Genomic DNA, 23371 nt, shown 5'->3' on the forward strand with positions numbered 1-23371 from the left:
AAGAACACTAAGGGAAACTGGATCTGTTTCCGTCTCCAGGTGAAGGGATGGGAGACACCTACTTTGTTGGGTCCAGCCCAGTGATTGGGGTTAGCTCTTTCTAATGGACTCAGTAGAGTAGGTGTCTCCCACCACTTCGCCTGGGGACGGAAACATCCAGTTTCCTAAACGTTGTGTTCTATTGAATACTGGACGATCGAAAAGTCCAAAAAAAAAAAAAAAAAACAGTAATCCCGTATGACATACGCCATTGTCAGAACCATTCAGAATCCACTTGATAACTGTTGTTCTGTACCAAGACACTAAGGCTGCAGGGGTATGAATGTACATTCAATCGGATCTTGCGGTAGTCCGAATCTCCAAGCAAGAAATCCAACCAGATGCCTAACAAGCGACCACAGTTGAAGAGAACAGCTTCTCGTTTATCCGTTTAGGATGATATGAGCAGTCTTAATATTAAAGTTATTCTATGAAATGCAGGAAACCACGGAAGGAAGCGTATTAAGCAACTTAACGTAGTTGAGAAGGAAATCTCGGGGGGGGGGGTTCCCGTTGTTACAAATACGCTGATATCTGCTTATGTTGAAAGCCCATACACATTCGTTAAATTTAATTCAGAAAGTTGGATGCAGGCGGAAGCTAGTTCCCGGAGAGTCCGGTATGTAGCAAAGGAGTGCCAGGAGGCCTCCAATGCACCCCCCCTCACACTTCAGTAGTCACACTGCGCGAGACCCTGTGGAAGTTACGTTTCGGTGCCATAGCAAACACGCCACAACGTAAACAAGTTTGTGGGCGTGGGACATCTCCGCCAACAGCAGCGAGAGGAGGGAACAGCCAAAGCTGCGTTATTCCTCGCGAAAGGCCACCACGGCGTATAAGTAACGAAAGCTGGTGCGAGTGTGTTTACGTGCTCTCATAAACGTGCGCATAACAACAAATATAATAATACATACACGACGTAGGACTTCGTCGAACAATTCTTTGCGAGGTATTCTACAAACTCCACGCTTGCAGTCTACCACCTGCGCATTTCATGTCCCCGACAGTTCATATAACAAGTGAACAATATACACGGGAACAACATAGCTGAGAACATCGCCAGATTCTGCTGTAAACAGAACATAAAAGACTAGGAAGCGTGATGGATATGATTTTTAACTATCTGCCAGATGTCTTCTCCTACCAGTCGCTGAGACATCACAACTACGAGAATTCGTGGCTCAGCGAAACGACAAATCAAGGTGAGTTGACACAATTCTGGAATACGTTAAGTACACTGAGACACCACTCCGAGCTGCTAAGGTATTCAGGACACATGGTGTGCTCGCGTACTAAAGTAAAACTCCTGAACTTCCTACTTTCACACACAATTTGAACACTTCATATGAAATAACGAGGAGAGTAGATCGATTCCACTGAGTAGGTTAGACTTCTGTCGACATTCACTTATTGCACTATAGTAATTACATCGAATAGCGGCAACGCTTAGACCTGTATTCGGGAGGTCCTCTGTTCGAATGTCGGCCGAGACACCGGCTATCCTGAGATATTTCAAGGTTTTCCTCAATCCTTCCAGCTAAATGCAGGGACAGTATCTCAATTATGCCATGACAGGTTAATTTTAAATTCTTTCCAATTCATCATTCACCAATCATCATACCAAGCAATGCTATAGAGTCTGAGATACTGACAGAGACATAAAATAAATAAATAAAAAAAACAGTAATTTCAGACAGCTGTCTCATGTAGTAGCTTAGTTATGTCATGTTACCCAGGATGCCAAATAGGATGGAACCTATACCCAGTAAAACTCTTTGGTATTTTACGTTAGTCATTAATGAAACTTTACACTTTGAAAACATTGTGTTAAAAGACCCCTGCCATCACCATTGCTGAACATAATCCGTAAATAGGGCGGCTTGGTGGGTTATTTTACATTACAAGTATTTTCAGTCGTGATGCAGAGGCCGGCACAAAACTGTCACAAAATAACAGACAACTACCACACACAGGGTACCGCATTTAAAGACAGTGGTTACACGAATTCACTCCCTTCCATAAAAAAAAAAAAAAAGTCAGGGGGACGCGGTAGCGTAGTTGGTTGAGGCACTATGCTACAAGCCCGAAGGTCGCGGATTCAAGGCCCGATGAGGTAACTGGATGTTTCAATTGACCTAATCCTTCCAGCCATACTATGGCCCTGGGATCGACTTGGCCTCTAACAGAAATGAGTATCAGGAATTTTCCTGGGGGTAAAGGGCGGCCGGCCCGTAAGGCTGACAACGTTACTGCCATCTCTGAGCCGATTGTCTAGAGAAAATGTGCGATCCTCGACGTCTCACAACCCTCTGGGCCTCCACGGCCTATCAGAGGGATAGCTTTACCTTTTCCTTACCATAAAAAAGCCAATGCGATAACATATTTCTTTCTCGATATTTACTTGAAAATGGGACCAATTTATGAACAGTGGGGCGACGCTGGACTGACATGTTTGTTTGTGATGTCATATAATAAAGTGTAACGTTTTAGTAGGAAACCCCGAAGAGAACACACCACATAAGTGACCGGGGGCGAAGATACGACAATGGTGATGTTTGACGTTGTTATGATGTTGACTACGAAGAAATACTATCCCCTGGCGTCCAATGCCGTGTAGTCTGCTAGAAGATTGCCGACATTAGGAGGAACGTACTGCCTCCATCTTCAAGAGTCCAAGAATAAGCTGGACAAGCAAGCAGCAACCCGAGTACGTCCAGCCTATATCAACACTACTCTCTACGCTCGGGCTATTCTGCTGTCTGCTTGCTTGGCTAATTCTCCGACCCTGAAGATGAAGGCAGTACGTTCCTCTGAAACGTCGGCAAACTTTTACCAGACTACACGGTGTCATCCAAGGAAACAGTATTCTATATATAAGGATAATATTAGAATGGATTTTAAAGAAGCATAGCATGAGGTTGTGGAATGGATCCATCTAGCTCAGGATAGGATCGAGTGGCAGGTTCTTGTAAAAATGGCAAAAACCTTCGAGGTCCAAAAACGCTTAGAAGTTCTTGGCTATCTGATAATTATCAGCTTCCCAAAGACACTGAATCATGAAGTTACGGCGTCCGTATACAATTCTTTCCTGCTGCGGTCGTAAACTGGCGACCAATAAGAATTTTCATACAAGTATTATGTTTTTGGACATTATCTATCGTCTTGTCTATTTTCTAAAAACCGTCCTGCTTCTTTAAAAAAAAACACGACGTTTTGGAGACTTGATTCTGTCCCCGTCCTGAGGTAACAACTACTCAGTTGGGCCCAATAGACAGAGCTAGCCCCTATCACCGGAGAGGAGACAAGACAATGGATAATGTCCAAAAACATGATACTTGTAGCAATATACATCGTCACAAACTTTAAGAATTTTAATTCCCGGACTTGCATGTAAGCACTAACCTTTCCTACAATAATGAGAGCGATAAGTAGAAACAGCTAGGCGAAGTCCACGAAATTAATCATGCCTTGTTTCTGTAAACAGCAGTTGCTTATTTGTCTTATTCCAAGATAAAAATGTTTTGCTATTTCCAAGGTTCCCGTCACAAGAATCGCGACGGAGCTTATGCACAGGCCTGTTTCACACGCATATTTGCAGGCTACTGATAACGATAGTTACGACTGTTAAAACTGAGCGTCATAAATATGACACTTTAGATAAACTCTTCATTAAGAAGCTTAATCTAATCTACAGTTCTGTCAACGCCTAACAGGGGGGAAAGTGTACAATGATTGACCTTTCTGACATTATCCAGCGTCCCATTTTTATTGAAAACAATGTTTCAGAGGCTGGACTATGTATCCGTCCTCAAGTAAAAAGCTCTGCAGGTGGACTCAAACGATAGAGCTAGTCCCTATCTCCAGATACCAGAAGTCGGTCGGTTGGCTGAATTGTAACGGGCGTTTCGGGTTCCGAGGGACTCATGACCCATACTCCCTGCTCCGGACACCAGAAGCAACAGAAAGCAAACATAACAGAATCCATATGCGGGAGTTAGAGCAAATCTTTTAAAAAGCAATCCAGTGGATGAGGCTAGCTTTTTTCTAAGGGACCCAACAGAATAGATGTTTTCCCTCACCTGAGGACGGAAACAGATCCAGTTTCCGAAACGTCGTGTTTTTTCTTAGTTATCTTAAAAACCAGGACGATGGATAAGGTCCGAAAACCCAATATCTCTGTGTGTTATACACCATCGTCAGAATCCTATAGTAACTACAAGCAATATATACTATATATATNTAGATATGACAGAGACATATAAATGCAACAAATGCAGATAAAACATTTCCAACAAACCAATGAGGATCTATCTGTCTGTCTGCCTACTTACCTACCTACAGCCCTTGTGGACCTTGGCCGCTTCTTCAGCTTCTTAATCTATACAGTCGATAGGACTCCCTGGATGGGGTATCAGACCGTCTCAAGGCCGCTGTCTACACACAGGACAACACAAACAAAAAATAAACGCACACAGACATCCATGTCTCGAGTGGGGTTCGAACCCACGGTCCCAGTGTTCGAGCAGGCGAAGATGGTTCATGCCTTAGACAGCACGGCCACTGTAATCGGCAACAATGAGGACCTAACAGCAAATAAACCAATACTAAATAAATGAGACGCCTGTACGGTACCGACATAAAGCACGGAAAATCCCCACATAATCCTGAAATGGACGGAGTTGTGATCCGTTAACTTCCTCTTCAACGACGGGAGGTCCAGATGGGAATGATGTGGAAGCTAGGTTGATTCATCGAACGAGCTACCAGAAACGTGTGGGCTGATTCCTTGTACTTCCTGTGGGTAATGTTAGGTTCAATCTGTAAATTCCTGGTTCCAGCATATTCTGTGGCTTTCTTCTTATGCATATTGGGGTAATTTTGGTTTTTCGAGCAGACCTTGCGTCAGATTATATTTGCGCTTCTTAATGCGTATTTCCGACAGTTTACCTATTCAGCAGATGTAATATCTACCACAATCACATGGAGTACTGCAAACACCTTGCTTCGTCCGCTGGGCATATCTAACAGGCTCAGTGTATGTTCGGTTTTGAAAATGGTTCTAATATTGAAGCGGTCCTCAATGTATCGGATTTTTTTTCCTTCGGGGAATACCCCTGACATGTGGGATGACAGTGCCATGATTCAGTCTAACTGAAGGATGGTTGCTTGTCTATGGCTTCATAATTAAATCAATGAAATTGTGTGGGTATTCATTAAGTATCACATCATGTTTTATTTCTCTATTTCCTTGATGAAATCTTTCCGATCCTGACATTTGACCCTCTGACCAAGCTACGAACGACTCCTCTTTTCATTTGATATGGGTGATCAGACTTTAATGTAAATAACGCCGAGCACAGGTTCGCATCTGGTTGGTGAACAAGTCTACTGGCTGAATGTCTCATTATACTGCGAACTTTATTATCCGAGGCATTGCAGTTAGATATTTTGTTAGCGGCCTCCGTAGTCTAGAGGTAACGTTCCCACCTCATGACTCGTAGTACGCGGGTTCAAACCCGGCGGAGGTCGTCGAATTTTTAAGGGCGGAAAAATTCAGTGAACAAGTCCTCCGGGAGAGACTTTAAGCCGTGTGTCCCGTGTCGTAGCTTTACGGCACGTAAAAGAACCTCATATCTCCTAAGGAGGTCACTGAGCCAAATTCAGGGACGTTTCTCGCCCAACAGTAGTCTCTAACGCCTCTGATAGATGGGGGAAGCATTATAGAGACCGCCAAGCCAGTGAGGCCGAACTCGCTGGCTCGGTCGGGACTGATGGTACGCACCAATATCGGTAGGGTATAGAGACTGGTAGAATATCATAGAGGGAAGCACAATGGACCAATACTGGTCTAAGTGCATGGGGAAACCCACCCTCTCCAATAACTAACTAACTAACTAACTAGATATTTTGTTTACATTCGACAGACACTTGTACCAATCAGTGTACTAACACTTCAAAATTGGATCCCGATGTTCTTAAAGCCAGCCCCAGCTTCCAGCCCTTCAGTTTTATCGCCAAACCTTGTTCTTTACCAGAATACTCCTCATCCACGTCCTAGGTCTTTGCCTCAAGTTCCATGACATGAAACACGTTTGACAGCATATCCCCACAACCTCTCTACAGTCAGAAAACAAAATCGCAGAACTGTCTTAATACAACGTCCCTAAACAACCTATCCAAGTCTGGGAATGTTTAGCATTTGGTTCTATTTTGTGAAGAGCATTACATTAAACTTTAAGCACATGTTTAAGATAGGCATTTATTTCTATTTCAAAGTTGACGAAGTTAAAAATAAAATCTGCAGCGAGAACGAGCGCATATAATACACGACGGCCTTCATCAAACAGGTTTGTACGCCCGACGCTAAGTCACAGAGGCTTTTCAGAACATCTACAGGCCATGATCCACATCAGAACAGACGAGCAGAAACGTAACATCCACCTCATTATGTTTTTACATGTAATATTAAAAGCTGCTTCTGTGGTTTGTTACAAATTACCAGGCGCAGTGAAACTATCTGATTCAGAGTGGGAGAGGGAGCGAATATGGTCATGTTATTAACATTTCTAAGTTTGCATTTTTGGCGAGTTCGCAATGAAAAATTATAAAAGTGGGCCAATTAGTTTCGCGGTGTCTGTCCTCAATAAAAACTCGAAAACTGCTGAACGGATTTTCATGAAATATCGACAATGGAAAATTTTACGAAAATTTGTCGGTACATTGCAATTTTGATTAAAATAAGTAAAAACGGGCGCACATGAAGACCTACATGCGTTTCTGCGCATAACTCGGATGTAACTTACCTGAAACTCGTCAAATATTTATCTGGGCGAAAAATGCTCCCAACAGATGCAAACAAAAATGAAATAAAACTATGTGCCCAGTACACTTTTCCACAAGTATTACGATTTTCGAAATAATTAAATAAAGGCATCTTTTATACGGCTTCAGCTCATAACTCAAGAGCGATTGGACTGATTTCCATAAAATCTTATACCGGCAGCCCTCGTTCGTCACTGCAATTTATGAGGCAATGAAAAGTTTACATCCACGAATTGAAAATTTAAAGGCAAAAGGAGAGCTAATGTTTCAGACTTTTTATGCTATACGCACAACTCCTTGAGCGTTAAAGTCATGAAGGTCATTTTCTGTACCTGCCTCAGGTAAGGTGCATGATATACTTTTTCGCTTTTCAGAACTCACTTTTAAACCGTGTTCAACGGCGTTTCGATCCATCTCTTAACTGCAGTGACATAATGACCAAAGTCCAGCACAACTTCGAAGCAGCTTAAGAGTGCAGACTTCTGGACGGGTTTCACACACTAAGAAAAGGTTATCAGTAGCGGATTAAATCAATGGCCTTAACCTCGAGCTTCTTGTTGGAGGTTAGTGACCGATGACGATTCTGACCCGTCTCAGCCTTTAACCACAGACTTACGCAGAGGGAAAACCGAATGTGAGGCCGCTATTAAAAAAGGTACCGTTAATATTCTCGCGTTCAAGACAGAACTCTTAGGGCAGTAACGCAAAAGCAGAGTTAATCATGTTCCAAATGTATTCTACTGCAGATTCATCTAGAATAACTGAGAATAAAATAATTAAAATCATTATTAACCGAGTGCCAAGAGCACATTCCTTGAAAAGCTAACAGTCGCTCAACTGGTCAAGAGATTCCTCGCCTTTTTGGAACCGACACGTTTATTGCCGCACCTACAGGAGCCCTATTCTGACTCACTTGGATCCAGTCCACTTCCTCACACAACATTTCATAAAAACCATTTCAAATATCCAGCCACCATCTGCACCTAAGCCTCCCACATGGTTCTTCCATCCGGTTCCGGTTAAACTCTAGTTCATGTCTTTTCCATCATCCCTGCAAGCCTACGTGCTCTATGTCACACACATCTAATCTAATCTTTATTTCATCACCATAACATGCGTATAGAACAAAGGGCAATACTAGTTCCATATAGGCCTATTTAAACGTTTATGTTTGTAGATAAAACGGAAAAAGAAACTGTTATTGAATCGAATATACTGAACATCCTATTGTAAGTGCTCATCGCTCTTTATAGTTTACAGTGTTACTAAATGACTGACAAAGAAAAGCCACGGAATCCGGAAGCAGAAGCAGGACTTCCTCTGTGCAAGCCCGTCCCGGACTCAATAAGCAAGATTCTTCGCTATGAATCAAAATACCGTGTGGGTTTGCGCGGCAATACAGGGTTCGAAATTCGGTAGAGACCGGCTATAGTTTACTGTTTCTTCAGGCCACTGCCGGGACAGTATATTTAAATATGCCACCACCTCTTCTTCGACAACCTACCGATTCGTCATTGACAATTAGAGTTCAATGTTTTATTCGAGGTTACATGACATGAACCGTTGATTAAAGCATGGTAAAATGTCAGGATGCCGGTCACGGTAGCCGAGCGGTCTAAGGCATGTATTGCCTTCGCTGGCTCGGAAGCCGGGATCGTAGGTTCGGATCCCACACAAGGAATGGATCTTTGGTGTGTGTATGAGTTTATTCTGTGTTTATGTTGTCCTGTCTTTAGGTAGAGGCCTTGCGACAAGCTGATCACCCCTGCAAGGAGTCCTACCGTCTGTAAAATGATCATGAAACTGAGAAATCAGCCCTCCAAAGTGGGAGTAAGAGGAAAGAAAAAATCAGGATGATCATCTTCCAAAATGGTATATACCTGCTTGAGGGTTCCATGAGTTTCTGCATTAGGCAATCATTTGCTCATTGTAAAAGCCTTTGAAATTCAAGAAACGTAGTTTTCAACAACAGTACAGATGTCGGCCATGCTAAACTACCACAACATGGTGCAGGAGGTTAGAAAGTAATTACGCTGAACTAGGCACTTACTGAACCGGTTCTACTTCGCACTTCCACATCCGCCGGGATTATGTGCAGCCAAAGTCCCTGCTCTTAGACACGTCCAGAGGTAACGCAACTATCTACACTTGCATGCGGTAGGTGTTCGGTTAAAAATTCGGCCGGACACCGACTACCCTGACTGAGCGTTTTCATGGGTTTCTTTAGTCCCTGCACGTAAATGCTAAGATAGTCTGTCTATTAACCCGCGACAGATTACTCTCAATTCCTTTCCACACAGCCACGATACTGAAAGCATTGTTAACTAACCTGTAACAAACTAAGATAAAGTGACAGCATTCCTAAAATCTGAGGCTGGCTGGTATTGCCGAAATTTGACCAAACAAGCATATAATACGAATTCAGAATCAATCATATGTTGCGGGGAATACACAGCACTTTATGTGGTCAGCACGTTTTTATTTAACAAGCCACAACCGGTGACTACACACTATATAAAGGTAAGACAACTCCATAACGAACCACGGTTAACAAACCAGTTATGAATAAGCACTGATCTAAAATGAAAAAAAAAACCGTGGCTTGTAGTCCGTAAGCGAATTATACCGACCGAGCGACCGCCGCTTGTCGCGAAGTTAGTGCCAACTTTTGCGGATAGAGGGTGTTGCGTGGCCAGCGCAACGGATCCCCACGGCCGTCTTTTGCTGATAGAGGGTGTTGCGTGGCCAGCGCAACGGATCCCCACGGCCGTTAAACTTGGGTTTCTAGACCGGAGCCGTAATTTCCTTGAAATAGCTCCTCAATTATCCTGACGAGGCTGAGTGGACCCCGTTCCAGACCCACTACTTCTCAAAAAATCTGGAAGCGCCTAGAATCGAACCCGAGACTTCAGGATCTGTAGCCAGAAAATCTGACCATTAGACAACAGAGGCGGTCCGATCTAAAATGAATCCGTTTTATATTTGCAGATCAAGGATATTCTCTCGATATCCGGATGATTAACATGTGAAGACTCCTACACGCTGCTTCTAAGAATATATATGCGTATATAAAATAGTAATTTAAAAAAAACTTATACACGAACAGCTGCACGAACTGTACGTACTGAATAACTTTCGTTTCTACTCTACAATGGGAGGTCCTGCCGCCAACCCCCAGCCCCACACACTACGCCATGTGAACGTGTTGGCTGTATAGGTCTACACGGCTTTAGGAGCCTTTTCATTCATTTTAGTTCTCCGCAGACAACTTGAAAGTCGCGTCGAAACCGGGGAGAGGGGGGTGTGCAGTACTACGGAATCAGAGAAAATACCCAGCTGCGACACAGGAGTTTAAATGTACTGGCTTATAATATCGGAATAATATATGAGCCGTGATACACTCGGACAACTGTGCCAGACCCAAAGTATGAGAATAATGTGATGAATATGGCGGTGATGGGCTGCGCACTCAGCATACAAAGGGGGCAGGTAACGAAGACGGAAAGAGGTCGTTAACAGAATGACAGATTGCAGAGGGAAATGGCAGAAAGCAAGATGAGGACGGAAATATTTAGAGCCCCCTTTACATAGCGTAGTTGGTTGAGGCACTATGCTAGAAGCCGGAATATCGCGGGATCGAATCCGGATTAGGTCATTGGATTTTTAATTGATCTAATCCTTCCAGCCGCAGTATGACCCTGGGGACGACTCAGACTCTAACAGAAATGAGTATTAGGATTTCCCTGGGGGTAAAGGGCAGCCGGCGCGTAAGTCTGACAACCTTACCGCCATCTTTGAGCCGATTGTCTAGAAGATGTGGGTACATTACCCCGTCAGCACGTTGGCCATCCTACTTGGAAGGGAATGAGGGGCATTACTACACGTCTATTTTAAACCACAAATACAAACACACTTTTCTGCATACAGTAAAACAGAGCCAATGCACTTTGATACTGTCCCTTCCAGTTTTCCACTTCCAACCTGTTATATTGTCACGAGCGATGCCTGGAATTAGCTACGATGTGAGCCCAACGTTTAAGGAAGAAAGAAGCAGGTCTACTGAAAGTCCTTGAAACTACCTGGTACAAAGCATTGTAAAGTAACAGCAATTTAATGTAAACTCCTATTTGCACTGAGTCTATGCAAATATGTGTATGAATTTATATTAATCCGCCGTAGACCTTCAATGAGCACACACCGGTTCTGAGGTTTAATACAGCACATGCAGCAGGGCTGGCAGAAACAGTGACGGATTCTGAATCAAAGAGGACTGACCAGAAGTGGTCATTGTTATGCGTCCTTTGCATGATGTGCGTAAGCTCAACACATATAGTGGAAATCGTACCTGTCCATACCGGTCCATACGCTTCGATTCGAGAACAGACAGTATCACACAAAGAAGGCATGTGGGAACTGATATCCCTTCTTGAATACACACGCGCGCACACAAGCTTATAACGGTTAGTGAAAACGCTGAAATCACGCAATTTCGGGTTACCATAGCAACGAACTGTCGAAGGTTAACACGCTGCATGAACTAAGTTACGTACGTGTAGTAGGTCACGCACGTATAATCTTCCTGTTTCTGACAAGGAAGGGCCTCCTCTGGAATCAGCCTATAACAAATGGGATTCCTATATTAATATTTCCATTTGACGGCTGATCTCAGCGGAACTGGTTCAGTAACCTCTGTCCGGGCCGGTCACGGTAGCCGAGCGGTCTAAGGCATGCACTGTCTTCGCTCGCTTGGAAACCGGGATCGTGGGTTCGAATCCCACTCGGGGCATGGATGTTTAGTTTGTGTGTGTGCGTTTTTCTGTGCCTTGCGACGAGCTGATCACCCGCCCAAGGAGTCCTACCGAACGTGTAAGATCTAGAAAAACCGAAGTGAACGAGACGTTCATGGACGTAGGCCAAGGCCCACTGGGGCTGTAGTGCCAAGGAAAAAAAAAAACCTCTATCCGTACATGCCGCGTGTTAAGTTCAGCCGTATTCGGCAATCAAAGAATAAGATCATTTGTGGTGTATGTATATGCCTAATGCCACAGTCACCTCGACACTAGATCCTACAATGAAACACGCAAAATGCGTGTAGAAGTGTGTGTAAGCAGAAGGCGTACACAGAAAGGGTTCCATTTAAATGTTAATATGTCCATCAAAACTATTACTAATTTCTTCACTGGTATGGTCGACGTCACAACTTCTGAGCATAAAAATGCTTTATTGATTAAATATGTACACTCAGTTACATATTAAGTCTGTCCTAACATTTGCTTAGTGACGCAATGCCGATTAATTGTTTCTCAACAGGAACGATGTTATAAACTGAACCACGAGTTGCATTCCCCTTTACATAACAACTTTCTCAACTCTACTGTTTCATGTAAATGGTTCCATTCGAAGTTGTACTTGTATTTCATCTAATTTATGACTTCCTCTGGATTCAGATGGCTTTTTCTAGCATTATAAGCCTTAGACCTGCTATTCTGCCCTTATATATTAGTCTTTTTTTCCCACTGGCTGTGGTCTCTGGTCTCTGATTTTCAATTTTATGATCATTTTACAGACGGTAGGACTCCTTGGACAAGTGATCAGCTAGTCGCAAGGTCTCTACCTAAACACAGAATAAACGCATACACATAACAAACATCCATGCCTTGTGTGAGATTCGAACCCACGATCCCGGCTTCCGAGCGAGCGAAGACAGTACATGCCTTACACCGCTCGGCTACCGTGACCGGCTGTATATTAGTCATTGTTGTTAGTAATTAAGGATACGACCACCAGGGAGCAGTGAGAGGCACCTGTGATTCAGTCGGCAGTGCAGTCTGGACCACTGCCAAAAAACAAATTTCCATGTTGATAGCGTATATACGCAGTGGAATCGTTGATGAATGAAAAGTTATCTGTGGGAACTGTAGCTAGAGATAGAGATCATTCATCTCGAATATTTCGTCGATTTGTTGCGTTTGATATTATTCGGAATATGTGACGGTGTATAAATACAAGTAAATATTATAAAATATAGGCCTAGTGGGAAAAGACGGAGTGTATAGCGATGTCGAAATATAATAGCTGTTAGTGAACGCTGTGTCTGTCGTATTTTATTTTGTATCTGAGGGCCAAATCACTGAACCACCGACTATTATAGCCGGTCAGATTGTGATCGAAACGTATCTGTTCAGTAGTGAACAGGACAATGGTCAGTATATCTACCAGACATTAACTAACTCTAAGGAGGCGTCTCTGTCGATAGGCATATAGTCACTGAGTTTGTCAAACCATGTCATGTCTTTTGTAGAACAGAAGGGCTTGAGTTCACTAGAGCCAGCCACTGGATCAAATCCAGATGAATCCAGTCCACACCCTACCTAGTTAATACGCGTTTTGATTATTATTATTCTGCCATTTCTAGCATTTTCTGCGCTTCAAGGTTCCGACCAAAGCTTTGTATTGACGCTGATCATTCTGAGCCCTTATTTATTTGGATGATTATAGATGACCATGAAATTTATTTCTAATTAATTCTCGGTAATTTTAATTTCAAAAGTCTTATGTTTCGATATTACTGGAAATGTATCGTGATCTATAATATCGTATTTCATTGTCTGGGACGTGCAATACGGTGTTTATGTTGAAAATTTCTAGATTCTGGCAGAAACAAGAAGTCCGGAGTTATGACATTTACGATCAGTCATAAATTTAGCTCGGGTACAGGGAACCGGACGCGCCTAAAAGGACAGGTCAGAGCTTGTTACAATTGCCTGTGAATGAGGGCCAGTATGATTGGGTTGCCTCGTTCAAGCTTCCTACGGAAGATGGGATGAAAATGTATATGTCAACACCATCTTTCGAATTCCCGGCGTGGGGGTGCAAGCCATTCCACAAAAGGGGAGACTTTCACAATATTCCGAACTGAACGGACGTGACCCTTGCACGCTCCGGGACATAGCCAGCCGATAGTGTAACGCTGTAACTTAAAGCTAAGAATACATTAATTTAACAGTGTGGTGAATTAGCAGGTGAATAAACGTCAATTGGCTCAACTCTCAGAAAAACGCTTTCTTCGGCATCGCTACCCTGAGACTCATGCGAACCGACCCAGCTAGTTTCCCGTACCTATACCGATCTTCCTTAGTTTGGTCTGTGAGGACAACTTCCAGTAGCCACCATACACTGTCCTAAGGTAGAAACAGGTGTAGCAGGGATAGCACCCTTCCGACCGCGCTGATACAAGCAAAGGCGGGTTGGAAAAGAGCGGTGTTAGTACAGAGCAACCTAGATAATCCGAAATAATTAAAGCACTGGTGCATTCGAACTATCGATTCGTTTGGGTTATTGGATTTAAAATTATAAATTCGATTTTTTATTAACGTTATTTATTCGAATTATGTATAGGTACATTTTATATACAAACGATAATTGAGGAGCTATTTCAAGGAAATAGCGGCTCTGGTGGCCGTGGGGATCCGCTGCCCTGACCACGCGGCACCCTCGATCCGCAAAAGTTGGCACTACCTTCGCCGAAAAACGGGGGTCGGTCGGTCGGTATAGTTCGCTTCCGGACTACAGGCCATGAAGTCTTTTTCTTTTTTAAATACAGAGAAGGAAAAAATTTGTTTGGAACACGAGGACGTTCGATTACACGCGGGGATCAGGGCAGGCGGTAACCGAATTACATCTTTCACCACCTAGAGAGGCAGTTACATTAACACATAATATGTTCCACCAAAGTAAATTTTTACTGCAAGGACTGAGCCTCTAACAGAAATGAGTACCAGGAATATTCCTGGGGAGTAAAGGACGGTGGGACGCAAGGCTGATAACCTTACCGCCGTCTGTCTAGAAAATGTGGGAGCCTCGACCTCTCACAACCCTATGGGCCTCCACGGCCTCTTACAGGGATAGTTTCACTTCGTGGTGCTGTCAGTTGAAATTACAGATGTTCCACTGCAGTTATACGCATCCCAATTCGTGCTACATGCCCTACCAATTTCATCGTTGAGTTGATTAGCCTAATTGGTGAAGAGGGCAAGATATTAATCTCCTCATTATGCAATTTTCTTCGTCGTCTTAAGTCCAAGTTATCTGTATTCTTCCCTAACAACCTGCGAAATTATAGTTTCGTATAATTTATCATTGGGGCACGCGGTAGCGCAATTGGTTGAGGCACTGTGCTACAAGCCGGAAGGTCGCGCGATCGAATCCCGTCGTCACTGGATTTTTTTCAATTTATCTAATCCTTCCAGCCGCACTATGGCCCTGGGGTCGACTCAGCCTCTAACGGAAATGAGTACCAGGAATATTCTTGGAATGTTCTTACGGGTAAAGGGCGGCTGGCGCGCAAGGCTGACAATCTATGAGCCGATTGTCTACAAAATGTGGAAACATCGACGTCTCACAACCCTATGGGTTTCCACGGCCTCTTACAGGGATACCTTTACATTACTTTCTTATACTTTATCATTGTGTTTTTGAGAGTTTGGCCGCGGCATAGCTCAAGCTGTTAGTCGCTGGCTTCCCACTGCGGCGGCCCGCGTTCGAGCCCGGGTCTGGTCATGTAGGATTTGTGATGGATAAAGTGGCGCTGGGGCAGGTTTTCGCCGAGTACTTCGGTTTCTCTTACCAATTTTCATTCCACCAATTGCTACACAATTACCATCATCTATCATCCGGGACTGGTACAATAGGCCAGTTAGTGATCGACGCACCAAGTGGACTTAGAAGAAATAGATAGATGGGAATGTGTAATATTCTGAACCTAAGCGGTAAGACGTGAGTATTTACTCCCACCCATACTGACAGTTATCTGCTGTAAAGATACTACGTTCCTTCATAGGGTAAAATGATACTGCTGCAAAAGTTTTGTAGAGGAATACAGCGGTAATAGTGAAGAAATAACAAAATACTGTAGTCAGTTACAAACTCCGGTTAAATTCACTTCCTACCTGAGAAAAAATCCCAATTATCTGATATCGCAAACTTCTGAAAGTTTAAGACGGTTGATCATTAGGACGATAATGAACAAAACAGCTGTTTTGTCTATTCTATAGTAGTCCGGCATTTGTCTATAATTAACGGTCTTCCTCGTACATCCTAAAAGCATTAAGACATACATTATATAAACATACATTATTTGTTTCATATTAAAAATACGGCTTCAGACGTCCAGGCATTCTCGTGTAATGCTTGGTTTTGCTACTGCATGTGACAGTAATCACGTAGATTCCGAATACGGTGTTGTGAATCTGGTAGTTTCACATTTTAAGGGTACAATGACTGATAAGGAAATCATTTATTTGCTCTGAGATACGGATAAGCTAAAGGTTCGAATTCATAACATTACTTTTTCGAAATAGACATGAGGAAGAAATATCGTAAGGCTTTATGGTGACTATAGTTAGGAAATATTTTCAAAGCTATCATCTTTGTCAGATGGTTAAAATGACGTTTCAGGCATAATCTCTGTCCTCTTAATCATGATCCGATGAGATTATGGCATAGCACTGCAGTATTTTGCTTCTGGCCTTCCAGTCAGCGGAGTTAGTTTTGGCCTTGAGTCCCATTAGCACCCACGTCACATACAGTAGAACTTGGTTATAACGTCATCAAAGGGACCTAAAAATAGTGTCGTTATAAACGAATGTCGTTGTAACCGAAATGGGCACTTCCACAGTAGCCTTATGTTAGTCACGTAAAAATCTACCAAAAACCGAGTTAAAATGTTGCATTTTTTAGTGAAATACGTAGTTAAGTACAGACTAACGTAACATTAACGTGGAATTGCCCAAATGTGTAATATCAAAGACATATTACAGCGCTTTTCACTGACAATACACACCGCACTAATACTGTATATTAAAGGTAGGCCTACTCACCAAATTACAGTAGATTACATCAATTGTTGTGCCTTACTGTACCTAGATACGAGTACAGTAATCAGTTATCTTCATCTGTTTCCTGTTACTTGCCCAATACACACTTTCTAAATTACGTTCAATGTCCATATCAGAGAAATTCAGGAATGAAAATGACGTTACATACGAGGTTGATGCATTTATGCATGTCGTACTAAGCAAGGTATAAAAACAGTTGCTTTATGAGGAATTAGTTCGTACCATTGAATATTTGACGCAATAGACAAGGTGTCGCAGAAACCGATGTTGCTATAACCAAGTTTTACTGTATTTCGGCGTCCTTTTTTGAGGGGCCCGCCTCTTTGACAATAGGAGTAACAGAACAAAAACCCGCAATAACATGTATGTTATTATTACACTGATATATATAGAATTATACAGTATACACAGAGGTTCTCTGCTAGTTCAGGCTTCTACAACAAATTATGCCTCAACTTATCTAGTCTGAACGGCGGTTAGACACTTTGACGTTCGTACGCCTGACCTCCACCAAGTTTATGTATTTCATAAGCATGGTTTCACCGTGTCCCGTTGTACGTACATTTGAATTATGAAGTTGCTATTTGCCTGCACAATTTAGTTAAGTAATCATACATGTGAGGAATTGTGAATGCCATATGCGTATCACGGACGAGTGTGAGCCTGCCAGAATAACCAACAGCACGAAGAACTCTTCTGCAGGCGCTGCAATTTCACCTGATGAGCGTCTCCTGCAAACTCCAAAGTCAGGCATAAATAAAGAGGTAAAACTATCGCTGTAACAGGCCATGGACGACCACAGGGTTGTGAGACGTCGAGGCTGCCACATTTTCTAGACAATCGGTTCGCAGATGGCAGTGAGGTTGTCAGCCTTACGCGCCGGCCGCCATTTGCCCCCAGGAGGATTCCTGGTTAATCGCGCATTTTTGAAGAAGAAATAATTCCTTATGTAAGTACCCAAGGCCTTAGTGACGGTTCTCTCTACATGTACTCTTCATATGATCTTCCCACTGAAGATAAGGTTAACATATTTTACACTATTTATAAACGGGGTGTTCGTCCTCAGAGACTCTCAAGTCTTCTTGAGAAATGGATCACATGAGTCTTCCTTTCACCAACTTTCATATTCCAGCGTTCATATTATGACATCACAGCAGGGAGGCCGCGATACAAATTGCTAAGAAACGACGTTTAGGCTTCTCTGTCGCGTACCTGCGAAATGGGCGGCATGAGCTGGGGCACGGACTGAACCTTAAAGCACCCTGTTCCCTTTCTGTTCAACCGAAACTTATTTTCTTTCAGGTAGAAAAGAGACACTGATATATCGGGTTTTTGGACTTTATCCATCGTCCTGGTTTTTAAGATAACTAATAAAAACACGACGTTTCGGAAACTGGATCTGTTTCCGTCCTCAGGTGAAGGAAAACACCTATTCTGTTGGGTCCGTTAGAAAGAGCTAGCCTCAATCACTGGACAGTGATTGATTATCCATCGTCCTGGACGATGGATAAAGTCCAAAAACCCAATATATCAGTGTGTTATACACCATCATCAGAATCCTATAGTAACTTCTTAGAAAAGAGGCAACTTAACTAGATCTGTCGAAAATTCTAATCTGGACAATTTATATATCAGACTAAGATTCCAAGTGGTATCAAAGGCTTTTTCGTTTTCATTTCATGCATCCTGTTGTGTTATAATATACAACTTCTTTATTAAAACCGTCACAACACAACTATATCAGGGTCAGAACCTAGTCTTGGCTCTGCTACATGTTGGATACAATTGAATCCAATTTTACTAGTACTGCAGTTCAGTGGTGTATATATGTTAGCTATGTATTTGCCTGATGATGGCTATTAATGGCCGAAACATGTAGAAGAGCCAAAACTAGGTACTGACCTCGATATAGTTGTGTTGTGACGGTTTTAATAAAGAAGTGGAATATCACAGTCGTCGATATGTCATCGCTGAAGCTAAGCGTTAAATGATCCATTAGCAACATACGATCGTGCTGTGACGGGCAAGAAAACCAAACTGAATTGCGTTTAGAAAATCTCCTTGCATGCGTCTCTGGACTATTTCTACAATAAGTTTCTCAAAGAGTTTGCCCGTCGTGGACAAAAGACTGTGAGGAAACTGTGGGTTCCTTCCAGCCGGAAATTAAGAAAGCCGAAAACAGCGACTGAATAAATACGTCACATGATAGAGAGGTTCTCGGAATATTTCGGAGACATTCACTTGGAATGTCACACACCTTCCCTAACTTCGAAATATTTTCCTTTACTACATCACAGGGTTGGACTTTCTCTTCAGTGAGTTTTCATCATAGGTAGTCAGAAGGCCTCGGATGCCAGCATTCAACTATCAGTTAAGGTCACAGTCACACAAATCATGTGCGGTGAATTGGTTTTCTAAGCAATCCGCGATAGCGTTAACAGTCAGATATAAAATAAGGCTCGAAGGATCATGGCCCCTTTGGTCCATTCATTCACTCGTGGAGCTGAGCGCTTCTTGAGAAGCCGCCAACTGTGCAACCACTCCAGAACTTCCCAACATTTTATGGAACCTGAAGGTTCACTACCGTGTTCACAAGAGCCCATCATTGGTCCCTATCCTGAGCCACATCAATCCAATCCATACCATCCCATCCTGCTCTCTAAGATCTATTTCAATATTATCCACCCACCTACATCTTGGTCTTCCTAGTGGTCTCTTTCCTTCTGGCTTTCCCACCAATATTCTATATGCATTCCTTTTCTTCCCCATTCGTGCTACATTCCCTGTCCATCTCACCCTCCTTGACTTGATCATCTAATTATACTTGGAGAAGAGTACAAGTTATGAAGCTCCTCATTATGCAGTTTTCTCCAACCTCCTGTCACTTCATCTCTCTTCGGTCCAAATATTCTCCTCAGGGCCCTGTTCTCAAACACCCTCAGTCTATGTTCCTCCCTTAATGCCAGAGACCAAGATTCACACTCATACAGAGCCACAGCAAAATTATAGTTTTGTACGTATATCCTAATTTTTATGTTTTTTGACAGCAGACGAGAAGACAAAAGTTTCTAGAGTGAATGGCAGAAGGCAATTTGCTCTTGATTTCCTCCTGAACCAGGCTTTGATTCGTTACTCTCATTCCCAAACATCTGAACTGTGCCACATTTTCAAAGTATCTGTTAGCTATCTTTATGTCATGATTTTGCCCTGAATTTTGGAGATGAGACAGCAACATATACTTAGTTTTCTCTGTGTTTATTTCCAGACCAACCTAATTACAAGCATCATACTTGCGTGCTTTTCTTTACGTTATCATCACCCAGTAGATTCACATCATTAGCATAGACCAACAGCTGATGTGTCCCGTTTAATTTCAGTCCTACCTGATTTTCCTGGACCTTTCTAATGGCATATTCTAAAGTAAAGTTGAAAAGGAGTGGCGATAAAGCATCTCCCTGTTTTAGACCGTTCTGGATAGGAAAATTATAACACAGATGTTTACCTATACGGACTTTACTATACTTTTCGTTAGCCTAACTAATTTCATGAGTACCCCGAACTCTATCAAAATATTGTGCAATACTTCCCTGCTAACTGAATCACCGGCTTTCTTAGAATCTATGAATAGCTGATGTACTGCCTTTGGTCCATTTCTCTCCATAAGGAATTTCGCCAACAGGCCGTATTGATTATCTTTATTTCTCATCTCTCTGGTCAATATCTCCTTATCCTCCTTAAAAATCCCACCCTCGCCTTTTATAGTGAGCTTTAGTTGCGTGGTTTTGTTTTTAATCTTTAAATATCAAACACATATGTTTATAAGTTTAAAAAACTAATGTGTATATGGTATATAGAAATAGCGGCTCCGGTCTAGAAAACCGAGATTAACGGCAGTGGCAATCCGTTGCGCTGACCACGCGACACCCTCTATCCAATAAAGTTGGCACTAACTTCGCCGACAAGCAGCGGTCGCTCGGTCAGTATAGTTCGCTTGCGGACTAAAACCACGGAGTATATGGTATTAAGTAGGATCCGACCTAATTTAAGTAAGAAACTTCAAAAATTCGATGAGCATTGTAGTTTTATAGGACTTACGTCACCATTTATAGATATCTCACAATCCATCCGATGATGGCACATCTTGTGAGTGGAAAAATAAAAGCATTTGTGTGACGGTAGTCCCTCCATTTTTATTTCTAAAATTAGCATGATTAAGTTTCGAGTAAAGCTGAAATTATTGCGAAACGCAAATTAACTCCACTTCAACCTGTCCTCTGCGCTTTAAACAGTGTCTTTGAATAATCCAATGAAATCAATCATCTAGCGTAAGAATTGCGAATCACTGGCACCCGTGATTACAGGTTATGTCTACATCAAGATCTAGAGTCACTTAATAATTCAAGTGCACCGTCATCATTATGCACAAAATAAATTTTTGCTGTTTCTTTATATCCACCCCAGACACCGAGAAGTTTGTTTACCAGAAAAAGTCAAGTACATGAAAACATGCTGTATGATTACTTTAAATCATACAGGAGCAAACAGGACAGCTGACACCATTTCTTACTATTAAGCTCGGACCTAGCAAACAGTGCCCACATTTCGACCATTCTGGAAGTCTTAACCTGTAAACGGGGCTAGTCCTTTACCACAGGACCATGAAGCATCGGACTGAACTGCAATACGTACTATACCTTAAAACTGAGGACGGTTCCTTTTCCATGCATAAAACTGCTTAGCATTCAGTACGTGCAACCTCACGTAGGTCTCATTGCCATTACACACATTTACTTATCATAACCAAAGGCGAATATAAAATTGATTCTTGATTTGAAGTACAATTACTTAGCCCCACGTGTGCCATTTCGCTGCAAAATGGCTCGCTATTTTCGATCTCTAATATCATCGATTAAAGTTATGGCATTACTGTGACCTGCATCTAGCCTATCAATAAGTAATGTCGAATGAAACTGATTTATTAAGTCTACAGATAATATTCTTTTGTGAGATCAATATAGAAAACCATCGAGGAATGTTGAATTAAACTAGTATATTAAGTCTATAGATAATTTTCTTGTATGCTTCATTATTCCGTGATAAAACAACCTTCTTTTTGAACGGCATGCGTATCTGCTTACTTCGTTTGTTCTTCTTGTTCAGTGATTCACAATTTCACTTCATTTTTAAACAGTTTGTGACCATAACAATGTGTTTTTTTTAAACAAATTTTGCCTTTCGAGAAACATACGGAACCACCATCCAGTGCCGCGGTAGAGTGGTTTAACTTCTGCTTTGAATTTGGGAGGCCCCAGGATCAAATATCTGCCCAGAGACCGGTTATATATTCTCAGTTGCCCTCAATCCCTGCGGAAAAATTCCGAGATGATGCTTCAAATTAGGCTGCGCTCATCAATCCAACCAGCCACTGAAATTTCAGTCTCGTAGTTTATGCTCGTCCATAGCGTAACTGTTGCAAGTAACAGAATTATAAATTTTGTTCTTTCGTACAAGTTTCAAACCAATATAATCTAGAGGATTATAATTTTCTGCCGAACATTCTAAAATACGCTGAAAGATACCAGGTGGCAGCCACTGACTGAAAATTCTTTACAGGTAGCACAGCCCGAACCGGCCACAACAGGACAAAGATGACTGCCCGCGATTTCTGCAAGGACCCGAAGGCTTCATGTCCTATCTGTCAGGAACGTCAAAGGCGCCCTCTAGCGACATACATCAGAAGCAAGTCTCGCCAGGACAGAAAGGAAGATCAAAGTATTTTGGAAGAAGACTGCGAGAATGAGGAAGCTACGTCCTCTGCCAGTGACCAGAAGAGCGAGGCGTCAGTCAAACCGCAGCAGGAGCAAATCGCTAAATGAGACTGTAGGACCATGCAGTGCCGGCGACGGAAATAACGAATATTTAACAATACACTTTTTTTTTACATATACAATTATGTTTGCATTTTGCATTCTTTGCCTAAGAACTGTTATTTTAAATACATGGCGGGATCACATTAATTTCTTGTACCTGGTGAAGTGGAAATAGTGTAACATGAAACTTTATAATATTCATCTGTGATAGGCAGTGGGTAGGAGTCCTTCACAGACAACTTAAACGACACTTAAGATGTGAGAAGTCGCCGCTCCCCTCCTAACAATGTCAGTATATGACACAAGTGTTAAAACTGTGACTTTCAGACCCACAGTATTCACTATACAGTGATTAAATCAAATCCACTGTGTAATATTCAGAAATACATCATCTTCGTAACGGAAGACGATGTCAGCAGAAGCAACGAAAGAGAGAGGGCGGAAGGAATATCGTATATATTGAGAAAAGGCAATAACCTTCAGAAATTGTCTCAGCAGGCAAATGAATTAATAACAAATGTAGGGCAGTTGTTTCGTTATTGTAAACATGAATTGTCTGTACATGAAGAGTAATTCACATTCACCAGAAATTTATTGTAAATATGAATTGTGTGTATATAAAGAGNTAGTAATTTTTAATTTTCAATGGAAACTTGTATCTTAATCTCAGTGCAATTAAATTGGAATGTAATTAAATAATAATAAGTACACATAGGATATAGATGTACGTCATTATATATCTAT

General features: G+C 42.2%; 2 protein-coding genes across 3 annotated transcripts in view; one reads left to right on the top strand and one right to left on the bottom strand.

Moving 5' to 3' along the window:
* The window catches only part of LOC111866388 (kinesin-like protein KIF14), a 105443-nt gene that overhangs the window by 41787 nt on the left and 40285 nt on the right, over positions 1 to 23371 (bottom strand). The window lies entirely within an intron of this gene.
* LOC111866391 lies at positions 745 to 22799 on the top strand. Its single transcript, XM_023855291.2, has 2 exons — positions 745 to 1241; positions 22371 to 22799. Exons 1-2 carry the CDS (start codon positions 1142 to 1144, stop codon positions 22631 to 22633), a joined length of 363 nt encoding a protein of 120 aa, XP_023711059.1. The 5' UTR covers positions 745 to 1141; the 3' UTR covers positions 22634 to 22799.

This window comes from Cryptotermes secundus, unplaced genomic scaffold (genome assembly GCF_002891405.2).
Source record: "Cryptotermes secundus unplaced genomic scaffold, Csec_1.0 scaffold41, whole genome shotgun sequence".
NCBI lineage: Eukaryota > Metazoa > Arthropoda > Insecta > Blattodea > Kalotermitidae > Cryptotermes > Cryptotermes secundus.